This window comes from Panthera leo, chromosome E2 (genome assembly GCF_018350215.1).
Source record: "Panthera leo isolate Ple1 chromosome E2, P.leo_Ple1_pat1.1, whole genome shotgun sequence".
NCBI classification, from domain to species: domain Eukaryota; kingdom Metazoa; phylum Chordata; class Mammalia; order Carnivora; family Felidae; genus Panthera; species Panthera leo.
The window spans coordinates 325,232-336,724 of NC_056693.1; the positions used below are offsets into that span (position 1 = coordinate 325,232).

Here is an 11,493-nt window from a genome sequence, read left to right on the forward strand (position 1 = left end):
GGTGGGGGCCAAGTGTGCTCTTGTGAAGTGCAGAGCTGGCTCCTGTGGACCATGTACAAATCTGTGAAACAAGTCTGTCATGTGTGAACTGAGATCCTAAGTCAACTTCACATAGAAACACAAATTAACCCTGCACGCTTAGAATTTTATACAGAATTTTCCAGAAATGCAATGGTATTTTGTTTTGTCCAAAACTTTTGCAAAAGTTAGTCACCACTTAGGAAAATCACATCCCATACTGGAATGCCACTCAGACTATTTCCATGACCAATACCATATCCCATATGCCAGACGGCACTTGCAATGCCCCAGGTAGGTGTTCAGGCACAATGGCCCACACAGTCACGTGGAGAGGTACCGCACCAACTCAGTCCACATCACTCTACCATAAATTACTTTTGTTTTAATTATGCTTTACAAAAAGGGGCGGTATATCGATTTTTTACAGTACACGTGTGTGGGTTACATTACCTATGAATTCATTTTGCAGTAATGGAGGGAACAGCACAAAACACGTGTGCTTAAAGGGGGCACTGGGCTTGGCAGATTTGAGAACCATCAATCTCCAGTATTTGGGAAGCACCATTTCTTTAAGAATCAGAGGTCACTTTAGACGTTTCTACCCCCAGTCCCCCTTTCTGTGAATGCACTATGTGGACTTACCACATTTTTGTACCTGTGGTTCAAAAGTCATCTGTAGAGTTTCTCTCCTACGAGGCTTCTCTGATGTCAAATAACACAGAAGCACCCATGGAAGACTCTTCAACCCCAATGACGTGAACCGGGTTTTTTTCTTGCATGATTTCATGGATGTCAAACAAGGCAAGCGCTCGGCTCGAGGGCTGTCCTGCCTTTGTCCCACCCCCAGGGTTCTCGCTGGAGTGTGTGTGCTGATGCCGGGCAAGGTGTGAGCCCCGGGCAAAGGACTGCTCAAGCCGTCGCCGGTTCCGGCCCTGGGACTCCTCTCTGGTGTGAGTTATCTGGTGTCGGATGAGGTGCGAGCTCTGAATAAAACATTTCCCACAATGATTACACTTAAAAGGCCTGTCGCTTCGGTGAGCCCTCTCATCTGGATTCAAAGGTGGGTCACAGCCGAGGGCTTCTGCCCACTCATGCTTCGTCAGAGCTGGCGTCTGCTCGAAGATCAGCCTCTGGCGGCACTCGTAGGGCTTCTCCCCAGCATGCTTTCGCTGGTGCTGGGCCAGGGAGGAGCTGTGCCTGAAGCCCTTCCCACAGTGGTTGCACTCATAGGGCCTCTCCTCTGTGTGTGTCCTCAGATGCAGGAAGAGGCACGTGGTCCGTGAGAAGGACTTCCCACACACGCTGCAAGTGTATGGCTTCTCCCCAGTGTGTGTCCGCTTATGCCGGCCCAGGGAGGAGTTCTGGTTGAAGGCCCGCCCACAGTCCTGACATTCATAGGGTTTCTCCCCGGTGTGAATTCTCCGATGGACAGTAAGGTGTGTGCTATGGCAGAAAGACTTCCCACACTCAGCACATTTATAGGGCTTGTCTCCCGTGTGGATTCGCTCATGCTGAACCAGGGAGGAGTTCTGGCTGAAGGCTTTCCCACACTCTTTGCACATATAAGGCCTCTCTCCCGTGTGAATCCTCTTATGCACTGTGAGATGTGCGTTATGATTAAACGACTTCCCACAGTCTGTACATTTGTAGGGTTTATCCTGAACTTGGCTTCGGGTGAGTTCTGTAATGGGAATGGCCTGACCGGAAGCTTTGCTACAGTCACTGCTGTCACACGGCCCTTTGCCGGAGGAGCCTGTCTGCTGGACTGAGCCTGACTTACCTTCCGAGTTTATAGCCTGTGAGTCGTAAGCACAGAGAGAGTCTCTCCTAGAAGTCTCCGAGGATGGATCTGGGTTTGCATTCAGGACACTGTTTTCCCCAGGTCTGAAACTTTCATAGCTTTTATCTTGAACTGGTACTTCCTCAAGACTAACTTCCAATTGCCTCAAATTATCCTGTTCCTTCTCAGGCACCTGTACCTGGCGCTCACGTTCCCAGTGTTTCCCTAGTGTGGTGGGACAGGGAGTGTCCCTCAGGAAGCCTTCCCTTTCCGCAACACGGGATGGCTCCTCCTCAAGAAGGCCCTGCTTCTTGGGTGCCGCTTGGCTTTCGGGTCCAGGTTCCCAGCCTAAAAGAGTACCAAAGAGCTGAGGAAGTTGGTGGAAAAAACACAGAGAGGACACGTTGGGCCTCCATCCTTACTACTCCTCCCACCTCTAGGAAAATCTCAGTTCTGCTCCTGTGCAGACACCAAGTGCCTCATCTGCAGAAACAGTCTCATGCTTTCATTCGTTCGACAAAAATCTCCCAAGTACCTGCCACAGGCCCAGGCACTGGCCTTAGACAGGGGGCTGGCAGACTACAGCCCCCAACTACGAGTATTTTTTATGTTTTTAAGGGCTGCAGGAAAAAAAGAGAAGGGTGTATGACAGAAGCAGAATTCTAAAGATGTCCCTGGCTGTGCAATCAGACGCTCATCTAGGTACTGCCAGGAAGGGACTTGGCAGGTGACTCATCAGCTGACCCGAAGCCTTAAAATAGGGAGATGATGCTGGGTTATCAGGATGGGCCTGAAGTAGCCCCCAGAGCCCTTAAAAGCAGAAGGAGGTAAAAGGGAGAGGCTGGCTGCACAGGAGGAATTCACTTGGGAAATGGGTGCACTTCCTGAGAACGACTCCTGCACAACAGTCTCAAAGGAAACAGGAACCTCAATCCTATGGTCACACAGACCTGCATTCTGTCTGACCACACCTGGAACTGGATTCTCTCTGAGTTCCCTGCCCAGTCCTCAGGAGCCAGGGAAATAGATACTGAGCAAATCATCGAAGGAGCAGGCTTGGGAGGCAGACAAGGAGCTCAGTTTTAGAAAACCGAAGTTTGGTAGGTCAGATACCCAAGTGGAGGTACCCTCATGTCTGTAGGACACCTTGGGAGGACCAGCCCAGGTCGCAGAACCCTCCAGAACAAGAACTGCATGCAGGCAGGCGGGCTCCCCACTTCCTTACAGTGCAGCGAAGGCAAGGGTATCAGCTTCCTGTAGCTGCTCTAACAACGTGCTGCAAACGTATCGCCTTAAGAGACCACACTTCTCTCACAGTTCTGAGGTCAGAAGTCCCAAGTCAAGGTATCAGCAGGGCTGGATGACTCTTGGCTGCTCTAGGAGAGAATCTGTTTCCGTGCCATTTCCAGCTTCACGAGACTGACTACATTCCATGGCCCTTTCCTTCACCTTCAGAGCCAGCAGACCCCAACCCCTGATATCTGGCTGTTCATTTTATCCTTTATAATAAACCAGTAATAAATAGTGTCCCTGAGTTCTGTGAGCTGTAAAAGCATATTACTGAACCTAAGGAGAGGGTCATGGGAACCCCTGATTTATAGCTCGTCAGTCAGAGGTATGGGATGCCCTGACTTGTCAACTGGCATCTGAAGTGGAGGCATTCTTAAGAGACAGAGTCCTCAGGCTGTGGGGTCTACACTAACTCCAGGTAGATAGTGTCAGACTTGGACTTAATTGTTGGACACCCAGCTAGTAACTGGAGAGTTGGAGAACAGTTTGTTGGTGTGGAAAAAACCCCACACATTGGGTGTCACAAGTGTTATATGGGTAGAAGCAAATCACGGTACTGCTAATTGGTGACTTTGGAGCCATTAAAATGTCCTCGAACTTGACAGTGGTGATGGGTATAATCTGTGAATATACTCAAAACCACTAAACTGTATGTTTTACATGGTGAAATTTATGGTCCGCTGGGGACCATGGCATCCAGAAGGGGACTAGCCTGGTAGGAGTTGGCTCAGGGCCTGGGGGTGCAGGCCAGCACTGGGGACTGGAGGATGTCAAACGTGTGGGGCACTTCAGGCTCTTTTGCCTCAGAGGAGACACGGTACTTCTCCATCTGCTGCAGATTCACCCTTGCCCTCGGGTAATAGGCTACACCTCATTGTGGAGGTACATGTGATTCCCTGCAGGTCAAAAAGCGCTGGGTGGTGTCAGAGGCTGAGCAGCAGGTACTGCTGGCCGTGTATCCCACTGTCATAGCCTCCTTCTTCCAACGCACTTCAGGGTACCAATGCACCAGTCCCAGAGAAGGGATTGTGACAGGCATAAGCCAATTATGACAATCTAGGCCTCCTTTCCAGACTCCCTTGTGGCATAAGGGCAGGTAGATGTGACCCATTCCTGACCAAGGAGACCTCATAGGACGAAATCTGGAGTTCATTCAGATAAAAGGGGTGAAATGTTACTGGCAGTATTCTTCCCACATCCACACCCCCTGCCTGGAGCACAGATGTGATGGCCAGAGCTGCTGCATCCATGCCATAACCTCAAGGAAAGGCCAGAAGAATCAGAACCATAAGCCTTGCCACTGAATACTGAGTCAGAGGCAGCAGTGGCTGCTTTGTGAAAAAAATTGCTTCTTTTTTTGAGTACTCTAGCCCAGGTTTCAGATATTTAGAGCTGAATACAATCCTTGTTGCTGAGAGAACACAAGGGTGTGGAGAACAGGTTTACAGAATCCGGACATGAAAGATTAAAATGGAGAAGATGGAGGGGCGCCTGGGTGGCGCAGTCGGTTAAGCGTCCGACTTCAGCCAGGTCACGATCTCGCGGTCCGTGAGTTCAAGCCCCGCGTCAGGTTCTGGGCTGATGGCTCGGAGCCTGGAGCCTGTTTCCGATTCTGTGTCTCCCTCTCTCTCTGCCCCTCCCCTGTTCATGCTCTGTCTCTCTCTGTCCCAAAAAAATAAATAAAAAACTTTGAAAAAAAAATTAAAAAAAAAAAAAAAATGGAGAAGATGGAGAGCAAGTTCACACATTAGAAATGATCCTGTGGCAAGGGCACACGGAGGTGGCAAGAGAGAACATGAGAGGGAGGACAGGGTGGGATTCTGACCACTGGAGGAGAGGCAGATGGTCTCTGTGCTCAGAGAAGGGAGAGCCCGGATGAGAAGAACAGAGAACACAGGAGCAGGGCGCAGACCTCCTACACAGAGAAAAGCTAACAGGGCAGGCCTAAGGCTACCATCGTTAGAGGGGCCAGTTTTGAGACTGGCCCTGGGCTGCGTGTGGGAATTTGGATTTCAAGAGAGCTCCCACCACCCTAACTGATAAGAGTGGCTCACTGTGCCCAAACTGTGCCCACAGTATGGTTTACGGTGAGCACCTGCTCTCTCCTGCGAGTCCGGAATCTTGGTCTGTGCCAGGCACAGGGTGCCTAAGTGACCAGCGCCCAATGAAACACCCTGGCACTGAGCCTCTAACAAGCCTCCCTGGGAGCTAGCATTCCTCAAGTGTCGTCACAACTCACTACTGTGGGAACTACGCATGTACAGTGTGACTCTACTAGGAAGGAACTGTGGAATCTTGGCTGGCTTCTGGACTTCACCCCATCTGCCTTTTCTCCTTGCCGACTTTCCTCTATATTCTTTCGCTGTGATCACTGGCTCTTTGGGGTCTTGGGGACCCTGACACACCACCCTTTCCAAGCAGCACATCTGTAGTCACCTCTTGGGCTGCTCCCATTAGGAGTTCCCACTTGGCAGCTTCTCACCTGGACAGTGACCCTGGGCAATTCCTCTCTCCGCTGCCCACAGCTCAGCCCCTTGCTCCAGTTGGGAGATGACTTCAGGTTTTGGAAGCTCAGGCCCTGGAACAAGGGAAAGACACAGGATGTGGGGACCTGCCACAGAAAGAACCAGCTCAGAATCCAGCCCTACACTCCTGATAGGGCATGAGGACATCTCACAATAAGGTGACGGCTTTGCATTGGGACAGAAAAGGGCAGAAACCTCCTCCTGCCTGTATGTACCACAAGGAATGAGAATGCAAGATCCCTGTCCCCCAGCCCAAGATCAAGTCCTCATACCAGAGGCCCTATGACCTATAACACATAAAAAATAAGTCACTGTAGGAATCCAATCATCAGCTGGGGAAGCAGGCCTTACCCACAGAGAGCAGATGCCCAAAGGTCTCCAGCATCACGTCACGGTAGAGGGTCCTCTGGGCGGGGCCCAGCTGTCCCCACTCTTCTTGGGTGAAGTCCACAGCCACGTCCCGGAAGGTCACCGGCTCCTGAAATATCACACACACTCTTGATCAGCTGGACTGCCCCCGTCAGTGCTCTTAGGAAGAGAAGGAGGAATGGAGAAGCAGAAGATGGGCAGGCCAGTGTCCTGAGAGCGTGCACATTCTGAATAATGCCAAGTCAGGTCTCACTGGGCACCTACTGGACTGTCACATTTAGGTTGTATAGTGAGGGCATATGAAAGTATCTCAGCAAGATGGAAGCCACCCACAGCTGACCTACAACTGATCTCAGACAGGTGCAGGTGCAAACAGAAATTGCTGACTTGCAGATCTGTGGGTTAAAGAAACAGTTACTGGTCTAAGCTACTAACCTTTAGGATAGTTGGTTATATAGTAACATCTAACTGATACATTAAATAACTCTCAGATTCAAGGCAAGACTCAGTATCCTACCTGAAAAGAGGGGTTTATAGTTGGAGTCAGAAACTCACCTATCTTCAGGGACCAGGCAGGCTCATCAAAGACTGAAGTGGGCTACTGGAAGAGCCTACAAGGGTACTTAACCTGCGAGAGGTGACACTGCAGGTGATGGGTAATATATGCCCTATTTGAAGGGGCAGCTGGGACTCAGAACCAACTGATCATGGGGGAAATTCAGGCCTCATATGGTCAGAACTGCCCATCTCTAGTGAGTAGCTGAAAATTAGGCCACATTTTTAAATGAAACTTTTAATTTTTGTAAGTTGATGCAACGTATCTAAAACATGTCCTACAAATGAAACCCTTCTGTGGGCTCGGTGTGGCCACTGTCAGAAGCTAGATATTTCTGGATCTGAGTTTTGACTCTGCTACTTCTTCCTCAAGAAGCATAGAGCAGGTAACCACTTCGATTGCCACGCTTCCCTGTTTACAAAGTCATTCCTTGGGGGCTGTGATGGGGAATAAGTGGTTGTGAAACACTTTCTACAGGACAAGATGCAAAAGAATAAAATCGGTCCTCTACTTCACACCATATAAAAAGTTAACTCAAAATGGATAAAAGACAAACGTAAGAGCTAAAACTATTAAGCTCTTAGAAGAAAATATAGTAATGAATCTTCACAATCTTGGATTGGTGAAGAGTTCCTAGAATCTGACAGCAAAAGCACAAGCAACAAAAGAAAAAAATAAGTAAGTTGGACTTCATCAACATTAAAAATTGTTGTGCTTCAAAGGACACTATCAAGAAAATGAAAAGAGGGAAACCTGGGTGGCTCACTTGGTTCAGTATCTGACTCCTGGTTTCAGCTCAGGTGAATATCCTAGGGTTGTGGGATTGAGCCCCACATTGGGCTCTTGCTAAGCATGGAGCCTCCTTAGGATTTTCTCTCTCCCTCTGCCCCTCTTTTCCATTCGTGCTCGCTCGCTCTCTCTCAAATTAAAAAAATAAATTAATTTAAAAAATTAAGTGAAAAAATATCCACATACTGGGAAATAATAATAGCAAATTACAAATCTTGTATGTGACTTGTATCTGGAAAATATAAAGGACTCTTACAACTCAATAATAATGACAACACAATTAAAAAGGGCAAAGGACCTAAATAGGTATTTCTTCAAAGAAAATATAAAATATACAAATACTGAATAAGCACTTGAAAAGATGCTCAATATCATTAGCTACCAGGGAAATGCAAATCACAATCACTTACTAAATACCTCAATTATAAAGGGGTATGTTAAGAAAAACACAAGAAGGCTTTAAAATTTTAAAGAAATTATAGTACAGGTGGCATACAACTCTGACAAAAATTGTTCAGGAAGCATGAGAACCCTTTGGTTGGAAACAGAAGTCTCTGTTCTTGTCCCCATGTCCTCATATGCCACTCAGGTCCTCCAGCTCTGATACATGCTCCCTGTGCCTCCTGCTTTCCCTGCCTCGCCCCCTCAACCATCACCCACTCTGCATGGGTCCTCAGTAACAGCCCAGGCGCCAGGCCCACCGAGTACTGATCTCTCCAGGCCATAAGAGCTCTCGGTGGCATTACGTGAGTCCTTCATGTCTCTCCTGGAATTCTAGCAGGAGCCCATTCCTTGCTTTTTCATGGCCCTCTCTGCTGCTCCACCTCAGACCCCTGTGGCTCTCCTCCTGTTCTGCACTACTGGTGCCTGGAGAGATGGGCTATCAGACTCCTTTACTCCACACACTCCCACAGCTGACCAGGCCACCCTGGCATCATCCAGCACCTGGTCACTGGCCCCCTCCCCGCATCCTAGTTAGCTCGCAGTATTTCTCCTACCCCCACCTTCCCAGATGCTTTAATGTTTTTTCTCAAACCCAAGCTATACTTGCTTTAAAAAGTCTTGAATGGCTCCTTTTCACCTTTGGGTACAGGATGGCCTCTTTCAGCCTGGCTATGGTTGACTGAGTAATGGCCTCCAAAGATACCCAGGTCCTAGTTTCTGGAGCTGGTGAATGTTACCATAAATGGCAAAAGGGATTCTGTGAATGTGATTAAGGATTTTTAAATGGGGAAATTATCCTGGATTATCCAGGTGGGCCCTAAATGCAATCACAAATGTCCTTCTAAGAAGGTGGAGGGAGACTTAACTACAGAAGACAAAAAGCAATGTGACCGCTATGGCTAGATGCCATGCTGCTGGCTTTGAAGACAGACAAAGGGCCATTAGCCAAGGAATACAAGGACTACGGCCACTAGAGCTAGAAAAGGTGAGGAAACCGATTCTCCCCTAGATCCTCCAGGGGTGGCTCTGCCCAGTATAACTGATCTCAGGCTTCTTACCTCCAGAACTGTAAGAATAAATGTGTATTGCTTTAAACCACCAAGTCTTTAGTACTCTGTTACAGCAGCCACAGAAAGCTATACACTGGACCTCAATGCCCTCGACTTCCTTGCCTCCTGTGGTGGCAAGCCTCCAAGATGGCCTCCAGTGGTCCCCAGTCCTTGTGTAGTTATGCAGTCCCCTCCTATACTGTGCAGGTTTGACAACCAATACGGTTGGGCAACCAATAGGATACCGTACCAATGAGTGTGTAAATTCTGACCCCAGGGCACAAAAGGCATTGGAGCTTCTACCTTGCCATCTCCTGGACCACTTACTCTTTGGGAAGCCAGATGCCATGTTGTGAGGACACTCAAGCAGCTCCACAGAGAGGCCCACATGGGGAGGGACTGTCATGTGAGTGAACTGTCTTGTAGGTGGATCCTCCAACCCCAGTCAAGTCTCAGATGACAGCAGTCCACACTGATATCTTGATGGTAACCTCATGGGCCTAGGCCAGAACCACCAGCTAAATCATTCAAGGATTCCTGCTATCAGAACTGAGGTAATATTTATTGTTGTTCTAGGCCACTAGGTTTTTGGGTTACACGCAACAGATAACTAATACACTTTATCTTACTGCTGACAGACTCTCCTTGAGAGAATCTCATTCCTCTGAACCCTTTTCTCAACTAGGCCTTGAGCTCTGGGCTTCTATGTCCACTTTGCATCACCCCGTTTCATAAGAGTTGGGTTAGTCGGAAAAAAAAAGAAAAAGAGTTGGTTTAGTCAGAATACCCACCCACCATATCTAATTACTCTCTGTATCGTTTCAAAGTCCTCATCCCACAGAATCCTTCAGGTAATATCTGATCACTTGGCCTGCTTCAGCAAGAATCCCTAGGTCAGTTTAGCAAGAATTATACCCACCCCAGAACCCAGCTAGAAATTCCCACTTTTACTTGTAGTATTTGGAATTGAGTCCAGTTCTATACTGAAGTCTCTTTCCCTCTATTGCAATAGTTTCTGAATAAAATCTGTTTTGACTGCCTTAATTATTGTTTTACACTGACATTGCTCATTCTCTGCCCCACCCCCTCCATCCACTGCAGACCAAAGTGTGATTTTTTTTCTCTTTCAAAGTAGGCTTCACATGCCCAGCTGGAGGCAAATTCACCACCAAGAGATCAAGAACCCAGCTGAGATCAAGAGTCAGACCCTCGGTGCATCTGAGTGGCTCAGTCGGTTAAGGCTCAGGTCGTGATCTCACCGTCTGTGAGTTCGAGCCCCGCGTTGGGCTCTGTGCTGACAGCTCAGTGCCTGGAGCCTGCTTCAGATTCTGGGTCTCCCTTTCTCTCTGCCCCTCCCCGGCTCATCCTCTGTCTTTCAAAAATAAATAAACACAAACAAACAAAATTAAAAAAAAAAAAAAGATGTTCAACCAAGGTGCCCCACTAAAGTGTGATTTAATGCAAATCTGCATAACACATATCTGAAAACATGCAAATCTAAGGTTATCAATAATCTCACTTTGCATACAAAATCTGAAATAATGCAAATCCTTGTAAACAACAACAACAAAACACAGTAAGTCCAGAATTTCAAAGATGCGGAGCTTCAGGAATTATGAATTATTTTTGGTTTCTGCCACGTGGAGACAGCACTTTATGGAGAACACAGGGAGCGGCCACTTTGTCTACAATTTCAGGATCTTTGAAACAGGCACCTTCCCAGATGGCCTTGCAGGCACGGACCGCCCAGTGTGCAATTTGCCCACAGCCCCCGCGAGGGAGCGGTGCTGGGAAGGAGCCCAGCCCCGGTAGTCGCTCCCGCCCCAGTTATGCCGTGCCTGGTGACCTGTCATCATCCTCAGGGGTTGTGCCCAGCCCCCTGGCCAGGGGCCTCGCGGAGCAGGGCTCTCGGGGAGTGTTTGCTGGCTCCGTGAATTAAAGCATTTCTATTCGGAAATACCTGCCATCTCGGCGCTCCACTGACACCATCACATGGCAGATGGCCTTCGCGGGGAAAGCAATCGGCGGGAGCCGGGCCAGCCTGGTCCTAGGAAATGATACTAAGCGCCATCCCAGAACAAGGAAACTGGCGTACTAGGGGAGCATGCGCACTGGGGGACCTGATGGCCCGGGTTCGAATCCAAACTCCACCCTCACCGGTCGGGCCAGTCAGCGCGCCCTGAACTGCGCCTCAGTTTTCTCATGTGTAAAGGGGGATAAGGCCCGGGCCCTGCTCACCGTGCGCTGCCAGGGTTAAAGGGCCAATACCTGCGGGAGACGCTGGACCCGCTGCAATCGTTATTATTATTACTTTACCTGAAGCCATTCCGCTGGCAGCCCTGTAGCCATCTCCAATGCTGTCGCTTCCTCTTCGGGGTTCATCCTGGACCGACAGGTCGAGAACAGGAGCCCGAAGCGGCCGTAAACCCGAGAGCAGCCCCCGCCTCAGGGACCACTCCACTCGCCGCCCGCGGGACAATGGCGGCCGCGCTGGTGACGCTGCAACTACAACTCCCAGAAGGCCGTGCGGCGTGCCTCAGAGCCTGACCAATGGAAACCTCTGGTCGTCGAATCTTCGACCAATGAGAGCCTTCTGGCTTCGGGCCAATGGGACTGTCCTTCTTTCGGGCCTCCGGCCACTGGGGGCGCTGCTGCCGCAGACCCCCGCGA

General features: G+C 49.3%; 1 protein-coding gene across 2 annotated transcripts; it reads right to left on the bottom strand.

Annotated features, from left to right (window-relative positions):
- Positions 1-388: 388 nt before the first annotated feature.
- On the bottom strand, positions 389-11,298 carry ZNF8 (zinc finger protein 8). Of its 2 annotated transcripts, none has more exons than XM_042918057.1 (4): positions 11,140-11,298; positions 5,968-6,094; positions 5,574-5,669; positions 389-2,149 (listed from the first exon to the last, which is right to left on the bottom strand). In XM_042918057.1, exons 1-4 carry the CDS (start codon positions 11,203-11,205, stop codon positions 711-713), a joined length of 1,728 nt encoding a protein of 575 aa, XP_042773991.1. In that variant the 5' UTR covers positions 11,206-11,298; the 3' UTR covers positions 389-710. The 2 variants fall into 2 exon arrangements, with proteins under 2 accessions (XP_042773991.1, XP_042773992.1); XM_042918058.1 differs by lacking the exon at positions 11,140-11,298 and adding an exon at positions 9,151-9,850.
- Between the last annotated feature and the right edge of the window lie 195 nt (positions 11,299-11,493).

What these genes read in the sequence shown, in the direction of transcription:
- ZNF8 (XM_042918057.1), bottom strand. Translation starts at nt 11,205, where the DNA reads ATGAACCCCGAAGAGGAAGCGACAGCATTGGAGATGGCTACAGGGCTG. An exon ending in TGCCAGCGGAATGGCTTCAG is followed by an intron (nt 6,095 to 11,139) that starts GTAAAGTAATAA and finishes GTGATATTTCAG; the next exon opens with GAGCCGGTGACCTTCCGGGA. An exon ending in TGGGCATCTGCTCTCTGTGG is followed by an intron (nt 5,670 to 5,967) that starts GTAAGGCCTGCT and finishes CCCTTGTTCCAG; the next exon opens with GGCCTGAGCTTCCAAAACCT.